The following is a 25406-nucleotide window of genomic DNA, read 5'->3' on the forward strand; positions in this document are numbered from 1 at the left end:
TAGTTTGCCAATGACATTCATTGGTTTGAATTAATTCTCCGATATTGTCAGTGTCTCTACTGTACACTTATAAGGGTGTATTACATATGGCCTTATATGCATAAAAAAAAAAGATGAAACGGTTAATTTTTTGGAAAAAATAAATGAAAATGTATAGGCCTGTGGCACTATTGCTTTTGGCGCCTATCTTTATCATTCTTTGCACAGCAATAAATTTGAAAGGTTGTGTTGTCAGTAATTTAGTAGATAAAACACTGTAATTTTTAAATTCTTATAGAGCTAGTGTATTTTATTGTGTGTTGTATTACTGTTTCTGCATAGGAGAAGCATCTCAGAGTTGTGCGACATTTGCCTGACATTATCCGACTTCAGCGTCTCCTAATCAACAAATACAACAGGCACATTGACTCTGCAGAAGCCATCAACTTGAACATTTCAAGATTTTTGGATCAAGTACACGGTAATCACAGCTACCACAGTCACATGAAAGCATCTTCAGCATTATAAAAATCCAAAACAAATTTTCCAAAAAATATATTTCAATAATAAATTGATTTAGTATATGGTAAAGGTTGAATGAGTACATGTAAGTGCCAATTCAACATCATGATCATGATGCAATTATCAAAATCTTAAACATGATTATTGTCATCATCGTCATCAAAATCATAGATCATCATAATTACTGTCATATTGTCATCATGCAGTAGTGATCATTAGATGTTATGTAGTGTACATATGTAAATGAGCACTGCAGTATATAAAAAAATGTTAATCATCAAATAAATCAAATTGGCAATTTATTCCAATATATTTCAGTGAATTAAAGGTCATACCGTAAATAAACTTAAAAGCATATATGGTTGAAACTTTCAAGGTTTAAAATTGTATACAAATATATTTTTTTGGTAATGGTATCTGGGGCGCTGTACAATAAATCATGTGATTTGTTTTCACCTGACATTTCAGCTTCAGAGAAGGAGGAGTTTAAGAGATTGATTGACATATTTATTGATGTATGGAATTCTGTCAAACTGGATGTCGAATTAACAGGTAGTGTATATATTTATTAATGACATTTAAAGTGTTCATTCTTTTTTATTCCATTAGGATGTGAGATTTGTGAGATGCCAGTTTGATTTCAATACCGCAATACAAAAAAGAACTATTATTGTTCATTAAAAAAACTGTTATCCAAAATTTAATAAAGATTTTAGTACAACATTTAAGATTTAAAAACAGAAAAATCATACTTATCATAAATCTTTAATAAGCGCCGCTCTAAAATATATAGTAAGCACCACATTGAAGTCTCAAAAAATGTTATAAATGTCACAGCACTTATAAAAGGATTTACGGTACAGCACAAAAATGTAAGAGGAGCATAGTTCAGTTTTGGAGCTGTTGGTAACCACTATGTGTGCACTGAATCGTGGCAATTCTTCTAGAACTTCGGTGGCTGGTTTAATTCTCTTCACTGCTCTCCTTATGTATTAGCTGGAGAACAAGTTTACAATTTTAGCATGTAAAAGTTTTTAACCATAATGAACACAATTTAATATAAATGTTGATTTAAAAATTTCAGTGAAGTTGCCTATCCCAAAAGAGTGTTGTTCAGAGGTCATGTCATATGAAAGTAACATAGCAATGTTGCTACCAACGAGGCGAGAATCTGGTCTGTGTTCTACTGGTCTTGTTGACTTTCTCATCTTTACACAAAACGAATTTCTGGAAAGATACCATAGTATCCAAGAGTTACAGATGAGGTAATAGTTGTTAAGAATATTTAAAATTATTTTATAGTCTGTACAATATAATGATAAAATTTCAACATATATACAAATTGTCTATTTCATGAATACTTTACCTGGATAAACTGACTAATTGATAATTAGATTATGAATATAGAACTGCAAGGCTTTCACAGGGCACCAAATCTTGTCTTCCCACACCGAAGATCGCAAGGAAATGGTGGGAATGAAGGCAGAAGGAGGAGAATGCGCCAAAGCATCTTCAATAGAAAGTCAGCCCTGTAAATGAGCCGAACACAATCTCTCTCAAATTTAATTTGGCCCTGTTCCAGAGAAATAGCATGAATCTTGCCACAACGAAGTGCGGCAACCAAAAAAAGCTTTTTTGAGCAACAGATTAGCCAAGGTGGTAGATCCAAGTGGTAAAACGTGCGTCGGAGATCGACTATTGAACATACATTGTAACAGTTGTGACTCCGCACCAAGGAAGAAATATTCAATCCATCCGGGAACAGCTCCCAGCCCAGACCAATATTCTGTAATCAAGTTCAGAAGAAGCAGCAAGGGCAAGAATTTGTACGCCTAAAACCCGTCTTATGGTGGACAGGGCATCTATGGCCCACGATGTTGGTTAATTCAAACATTGGAAGCTGAGTGTTTGAGCTTGTTGCAAACAGGTCAAGGTTGGGATGCCCAAACATTTTGAAAATAATGTTGGGCCACAGTCGGATGAAGCCTGGATTCAGTAGGTTAGAGGGGAGGTAACTGATATCAAGACAGCGCATCGGCAAGGAATGTGCAGCGCTTGAAAATGGATACATCGGCTTAGACACCACAGGAGGCGCCACGTATGGCAATAGCGTCAGTGAGTGGGTGCCGTCCTGATTGTTGATGTAGGAAATCACAGTTGAACTTTTGGATTGAACTGCCCAGCTTTTTTTTTACAGAAGGTAATAAAAAGAAAAACCTGATATCGATGCCCCCAGAGATCAAGAAACTGCTGAGAGTTCCAAAACATTTGTGTGGCTGGTGCTTTCTTCCAGCGGTCAGTCCCCTACAATGCGCTTCCTGAGCTAGCAACCACGCCGACCAGATAGGAAGGCCTCACCCCGAAAAGCGAATGCCCGGTTGAGGGTTAGGGGAAGCTTCCCGTCGTGAAAAACATTCCTTTAAAGCCACCACTGGAGGTATGTGTTGACAAATGTGTTCATGGGAATCTGAGCTGAAAAGTCTCGAGAACAGGGTGTATGTGGAGCCAGCAATACGAAACAAGTCTACAAACTTCACATGATAACCCAACATTTGTAAAGAAGCTGTGTGATTGCTATCTGGTACTTGCAAAATTGGACCCAGGGAGAGTTATGCCACTGAGCGAACAAGACAGATATAGGGGAATAAGAACCAATTTTTCTCGGTTTATAACAAATCATATGGTTCCTGTCATGTTGATGACAGTGCTTAGATGATTCAACAGTAGCAGAGATGATTATCAACAATAGACCCAAAGGGAGCTCCTTATTCGTAAACCGCTGAATTAGAAAGACGGTTCGAATGTTGGGAATTGTTCTATTATATTCAAAGTGGGGTTCCGTTTTGGGAAAAAAGGCAATTAGCCAGTTTATCCATTTAAATTCACTTATAGACTACCAACATCACGATAGATTTGTGTAATTTTAACTACAAGGAAACATTCAAATACTTCTGACGTCTGAAGAAGTTTACTATATTTATAATAACGGCTCACCATGATAATTATTATGACGATATTGTTTTTCAGCAAAGTCAAAGTTGATCCATCTGACCTGCTAATGTCACACCTAATTGCGTATGACCCGGACCGTGACCTGCTTCCACTCATTCTATCCCAGTGCCAATACATTGTAAGACCAATGGCGGAAAATAAAATTGAATACAACCTGCAAGGTTTAGAGCTGCAACTCATTGAGAGGTTCGTCAGGGGGCGTGCATTTATTGATCGCAAATTTGATCAATTATTTTTCCGACAAGACGTCAGGAATGCTTCTATATTTGAAAGTCTGAGAGACAAGATACCACAGGTAAGTAGATACTACCAACATTTTGATAATATTGTTAAGTACAGTATTTTTCTGGGGATTGATAGACTTTTCAGCTAAACCCGACCCTGTGATATTGTTAAGTTTCCACAAAAGTATAATATAAACTTATGTGAACAAGACAACTCATTCATTTGTGGGACAAGTACATACTGTACTGTTCTATTTAGTAAGTAGAAGTGGTTGGTGCAGTGGGAACGGTTTGGTTTCCCAACCTCAAGGTCGGGGTTTCAATCCCCTCGCTGAGCATTTCGCTTGTGTCCTTGGGCAAGGCACTTTATCTACATTGCTTCTCTCCACCCAGGAGTATAAATAGGTACCTTGTAGGGTGAATGCGCTGATGTAGCTGCTGCAACTTTATGGAACAGTTTGTGTTCCATAGGCGTCTAATCCAACGACCGGGTGTAGTAATGTGAAGCGCTTAGAGGCCTTGTTGGCATTATGCGCTATATAAATATAACATATTATTATTATTATTTGTAGCTCTATTTTGTTGGTTAGTAGTTGAGTTGATCATGGAACTATAATAATAATTTGTTTAAATTGAAACTCCAGAAAAGTCCATTATTTTGAAAAGTGCTAAATGCTGGGTAAAAAATATGGAATATGAAGAAGTTACCTAAAGCCAAGGAAATAAAAAAAAAGAATTATATAAAATACAACATCATATTCCTTCTTTTGTTAGGTTGAGTTGCCGACAGCTGTGCAAAGTAGTATTGTAGCCGACCTTAAATCCTTCCAGGATCTTTGCAAATCTTTAGCATCACTTGATATCGCTATTGGATTCTTGGCAAACTACAAGTCAGAGGGAGACATGCTGATAAAGAAATACTTGCAAGATAAACTTGCCATGCCCTTGGAGAAAGGACTTTGTAGTTCAACAGTAAGAAATATATTTATATAATCTTTGTATGACACTTGAAGCAAACTCTCTAGGTTGTTTTCAATAGAGAAGCATAATTTTTTTTTTCCATTTGAGTAATTATTTTTATTTCATATAAAAATTGTATAACTTTAAGAGTAGTATTGTGATTTTCTAACTTTTTCTTGCAGGCATCACAGCAATGTCGTCTGAAGCATGTTTTGGCACTTTGGCAGGTTCTTGCTGTAGAGAAAGCTCTTCGACTTGCCAACGATGAACGGGTAATTTCATACTTTATAAAAGATTTAGTAAAAAATCCAACAAATAACACCTGAATTTTTATACTTATACCTTTGCCAGTCATGTAAAAATAAAGCATCCTCGTTTTTACTGTTTTCAGGATCCATTTGATGGAATTGAAGAAGAATATCGAAAGGAGTTGGACCAGGAGCAAAAGAAAGATCTTGTTGCAAAATTACGATTCATCAAAGTGGATCTACTGTGTGCAGAGCTTTATGAATATATTGTACTGAATCTTGGACGCCATTCTACCAACACAGATGAAGACAGGACTAAGTGGCCGTAAGTATTTGAAAAAATACTGAAACTAAATTTTGCAGCTACCTAGACTCAACCGAATGGTACTGTTAAGGGAGTGTTTTAACCACTCCTTTGAGGTCCAGATCCTTTGAGGGCCAGAAGTCTTTCAGTCTGTTCCTTGCCTATCATAGATGTTGTAGATTGTTTATACATTTTTGTTGAAACTAACAGCAAAAGAAAATGTAAAATTTCATTAAATTAAATTTCAATTAAAAATTGTCATGAAAACGTTCGTGAAACAAGGATAATCGAACAAATAGCATAGATTATGAAGATACTGTTATTATTTTTACGCAACAAAAAAAAAAAAAAGAAAGCCGGCAGAAAAGTAAGTCAAGATATATCTAAGGGAAAGTCCCTGTAGAAAATTATGCACTTTTATATGGAAAGCTAAAGTCTGTTTGTAAGATAGGTTCAGACCAGGTGCCATCAATACTGGATGCATCACTTATGTTTGATTTGCAGATTGATTCATGAATACTTACCTGGATGAACTGACTAATACATATTTTCTTGTAGCTATATCGCTAAATGTAAATATGCTGTAGTCAGTATATCCGTGTATGTCACTCTAATACCCCTTTTACACTGCAAGCAAAATTCCAGACATAACCCGGGATTTTCCAATACCTGGGTTAAAATATCCCAAGTTGTGGTTAGTGTAAACGTCAAAAAGTCCGTCTTGGGTTGCCAAACATTCCAGGATGGACGTGTGGGCCACATTTTGCGTAGGACAATCTGGGTGCATTCCGGAGTCACCAGTGTAAACAGCACCGAATTTGATTCCGGAATTAGGCCTTACCTGGCGCCTAACTCAGCTGTGGTCAGGTAGGCCTAAACTTTGCTAACAATGGGCTAGGCCTATAGACACTATTCAAATTAAACCCTCAATGCTCCGTTATAGACTTGATATTGAAATCTGAATTATTCGCATAATTTAAAAACAACATGCAGCTACATTGCTTCAATTGACAATAATTTGTCAGCGAACAAAAATTGAGGGCGGTATTAGAACCCGAGTTCGTTGACGGTATAAATGGGAAATTCAACTAGGATCACTCCGGAATTAACACAGGTTTATTCTGTTCTTGGCAGTGTAGAAGGGGTAATAGACTACAACATCACTGCTGAATTGTATATTATTCAACTTTAAATTTTAATCTTCATTACCAGGTTAAATTCTTTTTGACTTGTTTGCCATTTACTGTGTTTCAATTTTTAGAAAGGCTATAATTATATTATTCTGTATTCTCTTTTTTGTCACACTATTTTTGTTGATTGAAAGAAAAAACATCTTTCTTTACAGGATATTGGACACACTAGATGCACATTATACCAGTAAATATGAAAATAGTGAGATTCCTGGCCTGGGTGAGTTCCCAGGCACGCTATTATTGAGTCAAGCTGTCGAAACTTGGAAGGCCATTGCACAGTTTCACTGCAGACAGTCTGTGCAAGGCTAATCTTGTACCAAAGACAACTCACAACAAGTTTGCACAACAATTTCATCTGACTGAATAAAATATATATGTATGCATTGGATATATACTGTCAGATGATGTAAACAGACAACAGTTTCATAAGAGATAATGATGCAAAAATCTTGATCTAATTAGATTGGACCAACATATTCAGTATTTCAAATTTCAATACTGTATTTTTCAATTTTTATTAGGCTTAGTTATTGGTTTAAAAGAAAATTAATTCATCATTACAGCTGGTAGAGGGTGCCATGCCACATAAAACACCTAGTTGATTTAGTGGCTGATAAAGGTTTTTATTGAGAGTAAATTGAAAATTAACATATATACATTAAAAAAGAATTTACTAATCAAAAAAATGATTGTAATTGATAAATGCTCTCTACAGATTACAAGTAACATTCTTGGCTATGCATATAATTGTAATCAAATATATAATCTAACAATTGACATTTTTTTTTAGATATTATTTTTAAATTTTGATGTTAATCAGTGTATATACGAAAAAATGAATTGCTTATAGTTATTATAATTGACTTGAAAATTACTTAGATTTTATGTCAGTACAACAATATTGAACTGAGCTTTATTTACTTTCGTTGATTATTTTTAAAATGCAAAATACATATATATTCTAACAATTGACATTTTGTAATGATTTGTTAATCAGTGTAAATACGAGAAAATGAATCGCTTATAGTTATTACTTACGTTGAAAATGACTTTTTATGTCAGTACAACAATAATGAACTTGTTGATTATTTTTTAAATGCCAAATACATTTTTAATAGTAATTATGCAGTATTTGTATTAATTTTAACACAGCAATCTTTATTTTCTTCAAGTGCTGTATATATAAATAACACATTTGATTATTTTTTAAATGCCAAATACATTTTTAATAGTAATTATGCAGTAGTTGTAGTAATTTTAACACAGCAATCTTTATTTTCTTCAAGTGCTGTATATATAAATAACACATTTGATTAAATTGAAGTAGGCGTAATCAAAAAGTCATGCCTTATGAAGGCAAAGTGGACACGAAACATGTACTGTACTTGTTAATAAAGTTTAATGAAACATATTAATTACACAACTAATCTAGGAAAAGCATGACTTGCAAACATCACAAAAGCAATTTAACTGTTAATTATAAATAAAACAATGTACACAGAAAAAAAGACCATAATCAAGGCGGTTCAATTATAAAAATATGGTAAGATTCTGTATTTAGTAATTTAGTGACTTAATTTTAGTTAAATTATACTACTGGTTAATTTTCCAGTATATTATACTGTATATGTTTTATATACATTTGTGATTTGTCTTTCTGGATCTTTACTCATGTTTTATTAAAGTCTTTCTACATTTTATTTAAGTTACATTTACTCAAGTTCGTATAATATTACCTCTATTCAAATTATGCATATTTTTATGCAGACTATATATGTCAAACTTATTTTACAGGTTTATGTCTAAAACCTTAGTCGAGATTTTATCGCATATGCATGTCATCGTATTTGGACATAAAATATATAATACTGTACTGTATATTGATGCTTTAAATGAAGATTTTAAAGATGATTCCGAGAAGTCATCACCGCACCAGTTCAAATTTTTATTAAGTAATACAATATTAGAGATTGATTAAGTAATACAATATTAGAGATTGCTAGATATAATTAATAAATGAATTACGGGAGACAGTCTATTTTATCATTATTTGTCTAATATTGAATAAAGCAAAATAGAAAGAATAGTATACCATAACAAGCACTGTTCCAATTTTCTATTGTTTGTGTAAACAGTTTTCTTACTGTAACAGCAATTTCCTTTTACAACGCATTTATGAAGTTATTTATTTATTTTATTTTTATTTATTAAGTTATTTTGTTTATTTATAAAGTTTATTGGTTCTTACACCAAATGTTAGTACCTTATGTATTTTCAAATTTTTATTTATGTGCACATTATGATCCCTAATGAAAAAAGGTAATACAGTAATAATAAGATGCAAGCAAAGATAGGCAGGTTTCAAACCAATGCCCTCGAAAACTTAATCCAATGCTGCACAACCTTGCATTACGTACCTGATTATTCTACCTATCTGATAAGTATCAGTTTCGGTGACATCACTATTCAAGATGCCGTCACCAAACCTAATTAGGGGATTCTGATCAGATGATTGATGACTGGTGCTGTCACCAGTATAGAAGTGTATCAGCATTTTATTTGTCACCGAAACTGACCACTTAGGTGGTAGAATCAGCTGCCATTATACCTGTCTCTTATACACATCTAGATGTGTATAAGAGACAGATATTGTAAACAAACACATAAATTATTTAAACTGATAAACATCTCGTTCATATCGCTATTAATCACTGTTATTAACAGGGCCATAGTTCAGAGTATTCTCCGAGAGTCTTGGTATTATCGTGATTATTTTTTATTTATAAAAAGTTGAAAAGCTGGACAATTCGGTGTTTGGGCGAGACAGCGGGACACGACTCTCAAAAGCGGGACAATCCCGCCGAAAGCGGGACAGTTGGAATCTATGTATTATTCTTATTATTATTACTATTACTATTATTATTACTATTATTATTACTATTATTATTATTATTATTATTATTAGGTCTATCATTTATTGGAAATATTTCAAATGCTAGGTTTATGGGCCTAATCAAATAATAATTTCACGAATTAAATATATGTTAAAAATACCTAAAATTATTAAAATAATGGAAATTTTGGAGTTAAAGTTTGCAAATTTTAGTAAAAATATATTATTTTAATTATTTTTATTGTCACTATGTGAACGAATACAGTATTACTATTATCATCTTTTAATGTCATAAAGTACAATTATTGGGAATAAAATATTGGTGGCTACTGTCTTTTAAAATTGCGTGCTACCCCACCTCCTTCCTTTCATAACATTTAGGAATACATATACAATAATTGTTTTGTTTGTCGTTAATACGGAAATGAGACACGCTATCAGTAAAGTCTAAAGTTGTGGTTCAGTCCATTATTGTTAGGGATACCATTTTCTTTAATACATACCAAAATGTCTGTTTTCATTGAAATGCATAGGAGTTAATTGATTTATCGATATTGTATTTACTCGAAAGTACGATTTTTAAAAATAAAAAAGTATTATTAACTCTATGAGTTATATTTAGCTTAATGTAAGCCCGATTAAAGATCATACCATTTTGTTTTGGTTAGGGAATTTCCAATATGCTAATAAGGTGGAAAAACCCACAACTTGGGTAAAACCCAGATCATGGGAGAATTTCATCGTACTACCTACTTGAGAGGAAGTAAATTCTGTTTCCTTTTAGCAAATTTCAATCGAGTTCGATAGCGAAAACCCACTTAATCTCATCAAGTTGGAAGCTTATAAGAAAACGTTTTTGTTGTCATCTTTCAAATCAAATGAGAGAAGTATCAAAACACTGAAGGCCAGCTAGCTAGCCTCTGTCTGGCTGAAGTGCGAGGTCGGAGGAGGATTTGGCAAGCGTGGTGTGATCGTCAATTTCAGGTAATAAACATTAAGCACATAGGTAACACATGTGGTTTTGCCTCCAGCTTGACTGGGTAGAGTAAGTTGGGTGCTAAGAGCATATTGCCTGTTGCCTAGGTTAGTAGTAGCTTATTTTATCGTTGTGCATTAGAGACAATACAAAACAAAGCCAAGCGTATTATAATAAAAAAGGTTTATCATGTGGTGTATTGTATTGTACCGCATAAATATAACCTCGAAGATGCCCAATGCCAATGGGCTTATTTATCTCGTGAAGAAGCCCCATCTTTAATTGAAGCCCTCTTGTTTGCAAAAGTAGCCTTGAAAAAAAAAGCCCATCTCATTGGCTTCTTTTCGAGATACAGTTCTTTATACATCCTTACACTGTGGAATTTCAAATAAACCAATCAGAATGAGACGACTTTATTCTGGAAATTCCAGATTTTAGAGAAATATGAATAATAGATAAAATATGTCTAATTAATTAATGCCAGGGAGATATCAGCCAGTGTCAGACGAGGCTTTTTACCTTGTTTCGCAAACTTGTTTTTTAAAGATTGTCAGAGGAGGGCGGGGAAACAAAATTGTTTTCTTATTAAGCAAAATGATTTTGCCAAAACCATCTAGGTGGAGGAGAAAATAAAAATAATTTTAATAATAAATTACCTTTGTATATAATGAGATTGATGGTGCTTTATTACTCCACCCTCACCTTAACTTAACCTCAACTCCAGTCTTGCAGTGTTATTGTTAAGGTTAGGTTAGGGTGGAGTACGAAAGTGCATTAGCGCCAGATTGACAAATGCTTTAAATTTATATAATAAAGGCGAAAGGATCAGAATGAAAAAAGATCTTAATTTTTGGCAATTTTGTGGAGCGGAGGGCATACAGTAATAAAAATAAATACAACATTTTATTTTTATATGAAATTTCAATTTTTTTTTGCGGATGGTTTGCTAATTGGCCAAAAGGTTTAGTCTATTCAGAATCACCATTTTTGGCAGAGGGTTTGCTATAAACAAGGTATAAAAACATGCAACTTAATTTTCTTTATTCTCTTTTAAAGTATTTTTATATATGGAAAAGATGATTATATTTATTTATTTGATTTCAATTGAGATTTAGATCCTCCATTTATGAAATTCTCTCCCTTGGCCCCTCTATTTCAAATTTCTGGGTCCACCACTTAGCCTAGTACCACCATTGCCAAATATTTGTGGTGTCAGCATTTTTTAGTCCCTCCGGTCTGTAATACTGAATACTGAAATAATTGGTCAAAGGTCATATTTATATAGCGCCTCCAACAGAAAAAAAACTGTCTCAATGTGCTTTTACTGAAAGCCACAAGAAAACAAAAATTAATTAAATGAACAGCCCGGGGAGCTCACTTGCATACCAACCAAACGGGGGTTTGCGCTACCTGTTTTACTGAAAATTCTTATGGACTTGAACTACCATATACCAAAATCGCACTGTGCTCTAAAAGACGACAGGAAAAAGGCCACTCATTTGTGCAACAGAGGGTACAATATTGACTGGTTCCCGATAGCAAAAAGTGTTCCGTCCGGTCGTCATCTCGTGGCTGGAGCAAAGGTTGGCTTAGCAAGGGGCTTACCGGCTTAGCGCCCAGTTCCAGCTAGCATCGTGCGGAAAATCGTGGCACTTTGAGACAGGATAGGGCAGGGATTTTAACTACCAATTTCACCCCGGTTATTTCCAACACTTGTGCTACAAAGACCTCGCAAGTGTACCCTATAAATGCTGCAACTACCCCCATATTTCCCACACTTGTGCTACCAAGTCCTCGAAAATATACCCTGTAAATGTGGCACCACCCCGTATAGAAATTAAAGAGTGAGCCTCCCTGGAACAGGTACAAACGCAAAGGTGGTGGTGGCCTTCCCGATTTGAGATAGCAACTACTGTGTACATAAAAATTACCTCGGTGTCAGTTTGCTGGGCTCACATAGCTTCCACCGAGGATAAGCTTACAGCTCCCGTACCATGCACTGCTAAGTTGGCGGCGCAACCTCAAGTAAGGAGGTGCGACTCAGGGTGAAAATACTTAAATACTGAAATTTTAACTAATAATTACAAATTTGCAAATTAACTAATTGAAAATTTTTTATAAAGAGCAATTTGAATCATAGAGTAAGAGAGTCCAGATTTTCCCAGTGCATCTTCTTCGCCCAGGTTCAGAGGTGTAGGCTGGTTTCATCCGAGGATGGGTTGGTGGGGGTCTGCGAAAATTAAGAATCCGGAATTGGGGGGTGCGAAAAATTGAGAATGCAGAACTAAATATCTACTAATTGTTTATGGTATAATCTCACTATAATTATTAACATCACATTTGATTTGTGTCGTCTCTTTGGGGGATTGTTTAGATAATTTAGGAGAATACTGTATGTGGCAACTGAGCCAATATATTTAAATGGAGAAAATTTTGAGTACAGTTCAGTAAAGTTAACTGACAGACATGTAAAGATCCTAGAGAATGGCATGGTACATAATTGGTCTTACAAATTATAAACTGAAGCAGTTAGTATTTATTAACTGCAGCCATGATAGTTTTTACTAACAATTCAAAGCCCATAACCATAATCTGTTTATTTTTTTATTTTTTTTTAAATTTCAATTCAAAGCCCATAACCATAATCTGTTTATTTTTTTATTTTTTTTTTAAATTTCAACCTGGAAGAGTTCAAAAGAAGTGGAGCTCTAGCAGCCACACTGGCAAGCTAGTGAGTTCAATAAACCCCCAATTTATTAATAACCACAAACACAGCATTGGTCAAATATACCAGTACCATGTGTCCTAGACAGTCCCCTGTGTATACTAAATTCCAAGTAATTATGCATTTATTAATTTACATAGGTAATAATTATACCACAGGAATGTTTTTCTTATAATTGTTAACAAGTGTTCCCTAATAATACAGTAAAGGAGCATTCCACAGTATTTGGTCTGTGAGAGTCTATTTCATGGATACTTACTTACCTGGATAACCTGACTAATTGCCATTGTTCCCAAAACGGAACACCCCTTCGAAAAAAATAGAACAGTCCGACCTAGGGTGCCATGTACAAACCGTCTCCCTAACAATCGTCCTCATTCCCTATTCCACGTTGTTTGTTGAAGGACCTCCTTTGTGCTGTAGTTGCCTAAATTGCTTTGACCATGTGTCTCAAATTGTGTTCTATTATTGATATAAATTTTGGCTAATTCTGAAAGTAGATATCAAAGTTAGTTAAAAAAACTCATTCATTTTTGTGATGGATATTTTTTAGTCAATTGATATTGAATATTAAAAATGTATATTTGGCATTACAGATGGGACATTTAAAAATGCTAAATATTTCTTGAACAGTTAATCTGATAACATTTTTGTGTAACATTTGAGGAGGTTTCTTTACACTGTAAAGTCATGCTATGAAAAACTTAGTATTCAATTTCCTCCTACTATAGACGATGTTTTATCAACCCATTTATTTTGTGTTTAACCTACTAAAATATAATACTGTATTTCGAAAATAAATTGTTACAGACGAGACAGTTTTGTTACAGGCAGGACACCTCAGAATACCATAATAAAAGTTTTTTTGCTCTGCATTTGGGTAAAGAAAGGCAGTGAAGCAAGTAAAATTGCTTGCATTTGATTTTAGTGTATAGACTACTATTACTCAATAAACAATGAAAAAACAAAAATGAACAGTACAGGAACAAATATAAAGTTTTTTACAAAGTTTCTATAATGTTATGAACACTCGGTTATTAAAATGTTTTAGTTTCATGTTTTAGTTTCAGTGTACAATTTGTTAAGTGTAGATGCAATAGTTAAAGAAAGAAACGACAACTTTGTTCTGACAGATTATATTAATGATAAAGCTTTTTATAAGTTTTTTTATATCCTTAAATATTAGTTAAAAAGTAAAACACAAAATTACTACACAAAATATGATGCTCATTTATTTGCATGTTGTTTTATGTGTCATTAAATTTTTAGTTTAAAGTCTACATAAATATAATGTAAATTAATAATTTGTAAATGAAGTTTTTATGATGATGTAATATTTTTAGAACATTATTTATTTTGTGCTTGAAAGATTGATTTATATTTAGAATTGAAAATTAAATGTTGTATTGATGTCAGATAATAATTTTTATCCCTTTTTATATTGGTATCAAAGGGTATTCATAAATTGAAAAATTTGTGAACTAGATTATTAAGTGTCTACAGTATTTGTGTACCATTGTATTTTGTCAATGTTTGCATGCCTTTTTACAAGGCGAAATGAATGATCAAAGACAGTCGATATGCCTGGCTGTTACATAATTTGATGGGTAAAGTAATGAGGGTTGATGCTGAATATGCCGTGCATGGGAATTGGGTTATTCAATCAGAGGCAAGTCGTAAAATGGATTTTTTACTGTATTAACATTTCATGTGTCTTCTAGCTAGCTAAGAGACACCTCAACAGAAATTGTTCTCATCTCCAGTTAGTATATATATGTAGAAATGACTTCTACAGTAAACTTCACCAAGGCTATGTTTTTCATACTTTTCAATATTATATTCTACTTAACAGAATAGCACCAAACAGTACACGAAAGAATTATAGCTATAATCCATGACTGTACACCTTGATTAGGCAACCATCATCAATTTTAATCAGCTAAGATAACATTAACATTTGTTTTTCTTCTAATACTTTATTGGGTGCATACAATAGTATGTTGGAGGGTGGGGTGGGAAGGGTGTCCTCAAGTAGCTGTTGAGAACAGTTATGTTAATGCTGATTGTGGAGTATCAAAGTGTGTTTTTCAGGTCTGAAATGAAAATTACTTAACATAAACATGCTATGTTTTTTTTTTTTTTAGTATATCAATGCCCATACAACATGGCTCCATGGAATAAAAATAACTGTATAAAAAAAGGTTGTCAGAGGAAGACAAAAAATAAGAAGCAGAAATATTGTGACCAGTGTTTTCAAGAGTTAAAGACACAAGGAGCTCGTAAAGATGAAAACAAAGAAGAGGTTAAATGCCTAGGATGCAATAAGCAAATCCCAATAGTATCTAAGTTCTGCAACCACTGTGGACAACGTGTTGGTAGTCAGCACAATGATCCAGCATTTTCAGGTACTGTATGTAAGCCATTTTAAAAATGTATGTATTTATTGTATTTCCTTTTATTTATTTATAGATACTGTGATTGATGGAATTCATGTACTCTTGTATCATATTCGGCAAAAAAATTCTAAATGTAACAATTTTTTGTAAATTTATGAATTCTCTAAACTAGACGCACTGTTCCCGAAATGCCCTGTGGCAAGAATTTGTAGTTCTAAAGTTATACCGATTTATATAGCGCGAGGTTAGCAGTTACTGTTTTGAAGAAACGGCGATAAAACTGATGTTTATAACGCCCAGTCGCTGGCAGTGCGCTCAGCGTGTAGCTCACTCACATCTGTTTTGTCTGTTCGATACTTCCTTAACAACGGAGGTGTTACCATTGACCGATTGAAATGAAATTTCGCTGAAACATTTTACATAATGTATTTTATAACTGTACCAAGTTTCATGTACTTACATTCAATAATACATGTGATATTACGGATTCAAATGTGATGGTCGTTGTTACTGTAAACAACCAGAAATCGAACACTGCGACCTTGAAACCAGTGCGTTAAATTATTACAGAACGCGTTTTATTCGTCGTCAACTTTATCAAGTCTGTGTTATACAGTATAGCCCATTTTGCATGTACCTGTCTACCGAACTTTCTTTTTCTTGTGTAAAAGGAACAGTGTTATTGTTTTATAATTATTACATGTTCATATAGCATTAAAATGGTAAGGAATAAAACAGCAGTAAACAAGTAACTTCGAACTTCGATGAAAACATGTAACGCGCACTACTACCTTGCCGACGCTTCCATCGAAAACCCAAGCGACGCGGTCTTAGACACGCCCCAAAAATAGTCAGCTGACTGGATTAGACCAATCAGCATGCGTGTTTCCGTTTGTTGCTAGGCCGCTTCCGAATTGTTTACAGTAACAAAACGACTGTTTTGATTGGTTAAACAATTTGTGAGGATGAACTGACCAATCAAAATTGTAACTGACATTCTAAGCTTTCCAACGATATCCAACTTGACACGAGTTTGACCCCGGAACACGATTGAAAAAACAGTAATTTAGTGAATATTTTAAACGATGATTTGCCTTCGTTTTTCATACTTCCGGGTTCGAGTATCTAACTAAAATCACGTTTTACAGTATTTTTGGTACTTGAATGTGAAAAATATTATTTGAATCCTATTCTTAGATACTTAATATGCATGTTTTTAATGAAACACCAAAATGAGCAAATTTGACCTTTGAAAAACTTCAGCTACCCGTATTTCTCGACTAAGACGTCAGTGGGAGCTGTAATTTGTATGGCAAGGAGATTGTGCAACCCTTAATTCGTTTTAAGGGAATTTACGCCTAGAACCTTGTAGTTATTAATATTTTGGTTATAATAGAAAATATCCATTTTCATTCATTCAATGTAGTTAGCATGCATACGTCATAAGCTAGATAACGTCACCTTTTCCTGGTAAGGCAAACTTTCCCAGTGTGCTTTTTTCATGGATAAACAAACACCACTGCTTTGCATATGGATGCCTTGCCTAGCTAGGGCTACAAGAGCCGCATTGTTAGCATTTTATAATACTTAAACTAGAAATTGCAAGTGAAGTGCTGCGAAGTAAAACTGCATAAAATCTTCTTCGAACAAAATTATATATGCGAGTCAAGTGAAAATAATGAATAATAAAAATATAACAAATAATATAAGACACGACCCATTGTCTATATTAGAACAGCGTTGGTACCGTCAGGTACCGTGTACAATAGTGTTTTGCTGCAGTGACATCTCGCTGCTGGCGACTCGCTGCTGCTGGCGATGACTCGCTGCTAGCGAATCGATCTGCGCATGTGTATGAAATGGTATTTATTTCCGAAAACAGTATGCCAGTCTACAACAAGCGTCGCCTAAATGTAATAATTAGCACGTTGAAATAGGCTAGTAAATAAGTTTAACTGGGTTCGTAAATAATATTGGCCTCAAAATATTGTGGCTGAGACATGAGCCGATTAAACGTAGAAATAGGAAACCTAGAAATATAGTAAAAACACTGAATAGTACTCCAGAGTCGCGACATGCGGACGTTGGTACGAGTAAATTAGTCTACAAACGTCGCCTAAAGTAATTGATTTTACCAGGCAGAACGAAAGAAGGAAACTCCGATTTTCAGTTGTCTTAGGCGCAGGTTTTTTGACAAACAATGACCTTTCAGAGGTCAAATTGCTGTCAAGAATATGAATTGGCTGCTTCGCAGCAACAAGGTACCTCTGCAACTGAATTACTCTTAGTTATTTGTTTTTTTCTGATTTTAATTTATTTCTTTCGAAAGTGTACTTTCTATCACATATAATTGCACTGCCTAGTTAGGCCTGGGCCTAGGCCTTGTGTTATTGTTATGCCTCATCGTCCCCCTAGGCAGTACATCAGTAGCCCCCCCCCCCATACAGTACAGACGTTTGCTAGGCAACAGAACGTGATTGCACCTGCCTTCCCAGGTGTAATTACATTGGCATATTGTTAGCTAACCAGTTGTGTGTGTTTCTTTGTGAAAATGAGTACCGCGGCGTACTCATTTTCACAAAGCATTTGCATTTCCTCTTGGAAAGAGGGAACTTCGAAATAATTGTCTCCATATCTTCGCTAATTAAATTAATCACCGTAATTTAGCTTACACTATAAATGCAGGGAGCACTTAAAATGTACAATAATCATTTCACTACCCGACAAACCCCGATCTTTATTCATGCATTAGGCCTATATAATAGTTTCATCTTGCTGTACTGTGACTCCAACATCACTGGCGCATGGTAACAACCAACTGACTGCAGACCATTTCCATCACACATTACTCTCCATATAACACAGCACCCCCTAGTTCCGTCACCTCTGGATTATTGTTTAGTATCAATTATCTAGCACAAGTGACAAGACATTGTTCTAACTTGTGTATGGAAATTATAAAACCTACCTGTCTACCGTAAAACCTCGAATATAAGCACAAGTTGGCTTATTGTTGAAAAGAAGCCCATCTCAAATTTCTTTAGTTTGCAAAAGTAACTTGGAAAAGAAGCTGACACTGAACATGAATTTCAAACAATCAAAATAAATTTTTGGTTTACATGATTTATGCTAAATACGTTATTAAATACACTTCATGATACAGACTGATGGTACAGTGGCCCTATTTATTGTTTTATAGTAGTTATTAACATAATTTATAGCATACGGTTTAAAAAGAAGCCCCACCATCCCCCCCCCCCAACTTATTTACTTTATTATCTTGAAAAGAAGCCCATCCAAAAGTCGCAAAAAATAGAAACCTAGGACTTCTATTTGAGGTTTTAAGGTACAAGACTCTTAATGAGTTTATATAATGTCACACTTTTAATCTTTGAGAATAATTTTTTAAGTTAAATAGAAATATAGATTCCTTATTATTCCTAATTTAATATCTAGTTTTTGAATTCTCATTTCCTCATGCATTGACTTTATTTTGAGTTTGTTTTATAGTTTTACAAAGTTGTTGGTCTACAGGTGTTATACTGTAATAAATTACCCTTTCTTTCATGCAGAAGGACCAGTGTCACAGATTAAAAAGCCTCCTGAAGCAGATGTTGCTGCTTTAAACAAAGAAAAATTATCATCACAGCCCCAAGGGGGACACAATTCATCTTCAGCTACACAACCCGGACAAGGAACTTCTGGTGACCAACAAACAGTACTTCGTAACTCAATGATAAATGTAAATGTAGGAGCAAATGGAAGAAGTATTTCATCGTCAATTAGTGAAGAGTCTAAAAAGAACAATGTTGCAGGGCAATCAGTTTCCGAGAAAAATAGAGAAGTGGACAAAGACGATGACACTATACAATATGACAGTCCTGAGTACATGGACAAATATGGCAAGGAAAAGGAAGTACAAGTATGTACAGAAGCAACGATCATACTCAAAAGAGAATTGGATATTATCAATACTTTGCATCTAAAAAGTGGATATGAAGGAGGTGGAGACTCTGGTGCATCACTGACAATGGTCCATCAGAAAGAGTCACTTAACCGTACCAAACAGCCATACACTGGCAATGGTGGAAGTGGAGATTCTGCAAAATCTGGCAGTGATGCGCAACGAAGTGAGTTTAGAGAAAATTCTGCAACATCTAGACACACATCTTCTGAAAACATACCTACACCACCAACAGAGACAAAAGCAAAACCTGTTTTTGGCAATACTAATATGCCCATGTCTGGACCTGGTGTTGGATATCAACTCAGATCAAGAGGAACTGTTACAGATGATCATCCCCTTGCAAATACAAACAGTGATGAACATTCTCCAGAAGTGCAGGATCCTGAAGGTTCATCAGTAGATATAGTAAGAAATCATTGTCTTTTATTTTATTGTCAGTTAATGTTTCAATAGGTATCCCAATGAGAAAATTCAATTTAATTTTTTTGAATTTTGTAAACATTAGATCTACAGAACTCACTGCACTGATCATTTTCCAGTTCAAATTATTATAATCCAATACACCGTTCAAAAGTTATGGCCCTTTAAAGATGGTGAAAAAGGAGGCCCGAATGCGAAAGTGGGTCCTTTTTCCAGACTGATTTTGGAGCATTTTTGGAGGGCCATAACTTTAAAGTAGTGACATAAAATGTTTAATTTTCACAAAACCTCAAAATCTTGGACGCGATCGCCAAATTATTCCAAACGACAAATCAGTGTTCAGACGCGTTTTCTATTGTTCTACCAAAACGCGTCTGAAAACACTGTTTGAATAGCACATCGTTTGGACGCTTATATTCCGTTTTGGCCTATGCTCCTCTCCTTTAACTGGCCAATTGGATCACCGCAAAATGCGTCCAGACAACTCTCTAAAATGAATCATAATACGACTGACTGTGCGGCCCTATACCCAAGTACAGACTTGTTTACCTGCTAACAAACGTCTCTTTGTATGCCGCCTGTGTGTGCAAGAACTGACGTAAGTCCCTGGTCGGTGCTAAAAAATAGTCGGTTGGGTACTGGGACATCGTTCTGTAGGCCTAGTACTGTGAGACTATCGTAATATCAGTGATTTTACGAATCGATGAACAAATATAACGTTAAAGAATCCGATTTTTTTTAGTTACTTCCAATGTAGTCGCAGCGTGAGTCGCAGGCCACCATTAGTTTTAAGAAGCGCGATCACCATAGTGAAGCTGTGGTAACATCCAGTACAGCAACTGCTCTTCTTGCCATTGAAAGGGATCACGTGCTAAGACCCATGCCTTCGAAAACGTTGTCCATGATCAAATAGATGAAATTTTGCATTATACTACTTAAGCTAAATTATATTTGCATTTTATAAAACAACGTTCATTAATTGAATTTCCGTGAATTTTTCGTGCAAAACACTTTTTTTTTCCATAAAAACATGTAAGGCTAAACCATTGCCTACCCAGTAAAAGCTTTACTGACAACTTGCAATATTACTGTAATTTATTTATTTATTTATTCAACTGAACATACACTTTTGTTTCAGCGGCACACACAATTTTGGTGCGTTCAATGTATAAAAGAGAGAAAGAAAAACAACTAAAAATAAGTAATTGTCAAAAAAAAAATGTTATACTCCGTATCGCCCAGTACTCTACTTGTTTACACACATGGTTCTGGACCCCGCTCTTTCCACCCAAGGCTCGAGATCGCTGCAGTCAGTGAGCCACATGTATGTATAAGAAAGAATAGGATCTGCATAACACCATTTATTTGAAACGCCAGTATTTTTACGCACTCAAGTGGGCCAGTTGACCGGGCTGTTACTACAGTAGTAAACAATAGAAAATCGTTCAAACGATTCGCCGTTGTCCAGACGCAAGCCGTAATTCAAGCGTGTAGCAAATGAATATAGCAGGATAATTAGAATGGTTAATTTCTCAAACGCGTTCGTGGATAGGGTGTTGACCTGGACGCGTTTTTGCCGTCTGGGATAATTTGGCGATCGCACCTTATGGAGTTGTACTGTATGTGTCTATTTTTTCTGGGTCATGCTTTAATGTAGTTTTTTGATTAAATGGCCCTAAGTATGGTCGGTTGCTATTTTGTGCCGATTTTTTGCGCCTGTCTCAAAAATGGAAAAATCGAACTATTTCAACAGCCTTTGAAAACGTTATCTCAAAAAAGGTATGTGCTCCGATTATACAGTAAATTTGACAAAGTAGAAAAAAATGTCAGATTCTAATATTATTATTTAAAATATAAAGGTAATTTAACTAAAATTCGACCGTAGTTTAACTGGTTTAAGAATTAATGAAGATGAGAGAAGAGACCCCATATAGCGTAGGCCACGCTAGGCCTCCGTTATTCTGTTGAGCGCTTTTCGCGATCACACTAGGCCAGCTAAAAAGATGCATCAACATTTTATCAGTCTCTACAGATCATAGCCTCGAAGGTACATGGACAATAATCATAAACCTACGTAAAATGCTAAGGTAAATTGGTGTTACATATGCTGGCCTAAATATTAAGTCGAGTCTCTGGCCTGTCTATATTTATTATCTCGCAAGCGCACAACAGTCTTATACACATCTAGGTGTGTATAAGAGACAGAAACTACAGTGAGAACATTTCTTTTTTATATTATTTACATACCATACTTTTTGAATGTAAACTTTTCAAATAGTGCTTTGTTTTCATCCACTCAATTCAAATTTTATGTAAATACAGTATAAATACAATATTCAAATTATTAGGTGATATGCTACTCTAGCAATCACATATTGTTTTCTTCTTTACTTATTTCTTCTTTATTATTCTTTCTCCCCTGTTGTTGTTCGCAGCTTTTCTGAAAAACAACACAGGCTCTATCCTTGTTACTTGACCATCATATAGATTTACATTTATATTGCAGATGACTTTTTCTGTGTGCCATTTTTAAAGTTTTATGATTGATCATAAATTCCTAACCAACAGGCATTTTTCAATGAAAGTTGTAACAAGTATACTTCATATCATCGTTGTCGTCATGTCTGTGAGCATCATGATGTGTGTGTACGTGTACGTTAAAATTTCTCAAAATGCTCAAAAACACTTTTTGAAAAAAATTATAGTATGTGCCATTTTGAGCATTTCAAATTTTGTTGTGCTGTTTTTACATGCACAGCACATAGATATAAAACTATAAGTTACTTGTTTTTTTTACTTTTTTTTGTTTGTTTTCTGATGCTGTATTCACAAATAAACATTTTTTCAGTTGTTTTACAGTATGCAATAACAATGAGAAGCATAAAGTAGGGGCTGGAGGCCCCAGGGCAGGGAATCTTTTTTAGGCCGCTGGCTGCGAAGGGCCCCAATGGGGTTTTGAGGGACACTCCATGACGTATTTTAATGCCTTTTTTACACATTCAAATTCTAAGTTCATGTATCGTGATTTGACCCCAAGATAGCATACTTAATTTTAACTAAAATATCACTTATATACATGTTACAATAAATATCAAACAAAACGAATCAATTAAAATCAAAATGTCCCAATCACTCGTCAGATTTTGGCTTGGAAAAGGGCCTTGGTTATTTGTATGTAAATAAAAAATATTTGAATTATCTAAGGCCCCTCTCTTGAGGCTCAGGAGTCCCTGGCTTTAGAAAGTGAGAGCTCATAGCTGTTATGCCACTGATAACAATGCTGTACACGTGCATTAACCATACAAATCTTTGCACGCGTTTGTGTTGACATACAGTGAAAATATGCCAAAAATCATGCCTGTCTGTAATGAGTTTAGTTTGCACAGTGACCCCCAATTTTTATTACATGTTCTGAAAGCACATGAGTTGTAGGTATGATTTTCATCTGAATAAAAAAAAATTGAATTTTTTTCTATGACATCATAATTTTTATACTCATTTGAGCATATCTCACATATTCTTGAATGAGTGTCTCCCAAGTTTCAGTATATTATAGCTGATACAATTTTCTTTCATAATTGTGCCCTCCATTTTCATATTTGATGACGTCATCATTGTCAAAATTAATGGTTTTTTTTTCCCCACCCCCCTTATTTTCTTCCCTCAAATCATTTTGAAATTCTATAATTTATCATAAATCCCTCGTCAGGGGCAACAGACTGATTTAGGACACAGACACGAGAGTATACTTCATATCAAGGGTCAAGTTAATGTGCCATTAACTCCTGCACGCACTTCCTGACGTAGGCATACATGTGTGTTAATTTCTAAAATTCTCAAGATTATTTTTTTACCAATTTAAAGCACATTTCAGGCCATTTTGGGCATTTCAAAATTTTCTCGCTGTGGAAATCTATGGATCCTGCGTATCACCTAAAATTTGTTGATAACAAATTTAAATCTAATTATTATTATTATTCTTATTATTGTTATTGTTATTGAATACACAGGTTTTTAAAATATGAGTTCATTAAAAGAGTAATGTAAAGATCAGTCAAAGAAAGCGATAGAATGTAGCTTTTTACACACAGTAATTCGAATTTTTCTAATTAGCAACCTCAATGATAGGTGTAACTATATGGTATTGACCTACAATAATTAATATATTTTTAATATAAAAATTAACTTTAATTATGCAAACTTCAAATGTTTGATTTAGAATTTCAATGATGAAAGGAGAGGTGATGATATATACAGGAAAGCTGATGTGAACAAAAACTCTACTCAGCAACCGCAGTAAGTTATATTAAATATTACAATTTTTATATTATTCAGCTTTGACTTATTTTTAGAAATGAGCCACAAGCTTACTCTTGAAGTGTAAGTGTAAACATTTTTTTTAATGCATTCTATTAATAACTTTTAAATGTCTAAAAGAAATGGCCCCATCTTATTTATGTAATACATTTATATTTAATAACGATAATCACACTCAATGTACTGGGAACAAGTCTAATAACAACTTGATTGAACAAAAATGGAATCGGGTACTACTGTAGGCAGACGGACAGTTTTATATCGTGCAACTAAAGCATGGAACAGCCTTCCAAATGAAATTTAAGAGATATTTAATGAACTTTCTATACAGTCTTTTATAAATCATTTAAACGATATAATTTAACACTTTAATAACACTCTTTTAGACAAAATATTGAATCAAAGTTTAACAGATAATCTTTTTGCCTTTTTTCCTTTTCAATTTTTAAAATTTAGTAAGTTTTAAGTAATACTGTAATAGCTGAACTCCAGTGGTGAATTTCTTCTTACACTCTGCACAGAACACCAACTTGCCATCACTAATACATTCTTTAACCACAAACCAGCACATAAAAACTCATGGATGCACCCGAGAAGCAAACACTGGCGCCTTATTGATTACATCATCATCCGTCAGCGTGATCTGGTTGACATCTTAGACACTAGAGCAATGAGAGGAGCCAACTGCAGCACTGACCACATCATGATCAGACCAATCACTAAATTTAAAGTAAGGAGAAAGATGATGAGAGGCAAAAAATCAAACTACAAACTTAATATCAGCAGAATTAAAGACAGACAAGTGCAAGAAAATCTAGAGAAGACGCTCACTGAAAGGCTTGATACCATACCACCAGGTGATGCGGAGAACAAATGGCAGGCATTCAAAGAGGTGGTGTGCAATGCATCTGAAGAACACCTTGGCATTGCAACCAAAAAACAGGAGGACTGGTTTGATGAGAACAGTGCGGAACTTGTCCAAGTGCTGGATGACAGGAATCAAGCCAGAACCAACATGCTCAACAGGAACACCTGATCTAATAAGGCTAAATTCAAAACTCACAGTAAACTCCTACAAAATCGATGCAGAAAACTGAAGAATGAATGGTGGATGGCCAAAGCTGCAGAGCTTCAAGTTCTTGCTGACACTAATGACATAGAGGCTTCTACCAAAGTATGAATGCGGTCTGGGGCCCCAGTGTGAGTCACTCTGATCAACTGCTTGCCATTGACAACACAACACTGCTCACAGAGAAACAAGATCTTCTCA

The 25406-nt window shown here is 34.7% G+C and overlaps 2 protein-coding genes across 2 annotated transcripts in view; both read left to right on the forward strand.

Annotated features, from left to right (window-relative positions):
• The window catches only part of LOC117107478 (E3 ubiquitin-protein ligase RNF213-like), a 57078-nt gene extending 48536 nt beyond the window's left edge, over positions 1-8542 (forward strand). Inside the window, exons 73-80 of the mRNA XM_033249179.1 lie at positions 322-460; positions 970-1053; positions 1586-1766; positions 3529-3808; positions 4512-4709; positions 4880-4969; positions 5089-5270; positions 6595-8542. Of these exons, the coding sequence (XP_033105070.1) occupies positions 322-460; positions 970-1053; positions 1586-1766; positions 3529-3808; positions 4512-4709; positions 4880-4969; positions 5089-5270; positions 6595-6751 (1311 nt within the window). The 3' untranslated portion in view covers positions 6752-8542. The remainder of the gene's footprint in view (positions 1-321; positions 461-969; positions 1054-1585; positions 1767-3528; positions 3809-4511; positions 4710-4879; positions 4970-5088; positions 5271-6594) is intronic.
• Positions 8543-10111: 1569 nt separating this feature from the next.
• On the forward strand, positions 10112-25172 carry LOC117107484. The gene is made up of 4 exons (XM_033249183.1): positions 10112-10319; positions 15181-15441; positions 19005-19804; positions 24618-25172. Exons 2-4 carry the CDS (start codon positions 15201-15203, stop codon positions 25170-25172), a joined length of 1596 nt encoding a protein of 531 aa, XP_033105074.1. The 5' UTR covers positions 10112-10319; positions 15181-15200.
• Positions 25173-25406: the final 234 nt, after the last annotated feature.

This window comes from Anneissia japonica, unplaced genomic scaffold, assembly GCF_011630105.1.
Source record: "Anneissia japonica isolate Jap-2015-1 unplaced genomic scaffold, ASM1163010v1 scaffold284800_len683186_cov164, whole genome shotgun sequence".
Lineage (NCBI taxonomy): Eukaryota > Metazoa > Echinodermata > Crinoidea > Comatulida > Comatulidae > Anneissia > Anneissia japonica.

Coding starts and splice junctions, on each gene's coding strand:
- LOC117107484 (XM_033249183.1), top strand. CDS start 15,201: ATGGCTCCATGGAATAAAAATAACTGTATAAAAAAAGGTTGTCAGAGG. Junction 15,442..19,004: donor CAATGATCCAGCATTTTCAG/GTACTGTATGTA, acceptor TCTTTCATGCAG/AAGGACCAGTGTCACAGATT. Junction 19,805..24,617: donor AAGGTTCATCAGTAGATATA/GTAAGAAATCAT, acceptor ATACTGTAATAG/CTGAACTCCAGTGGTGAATT.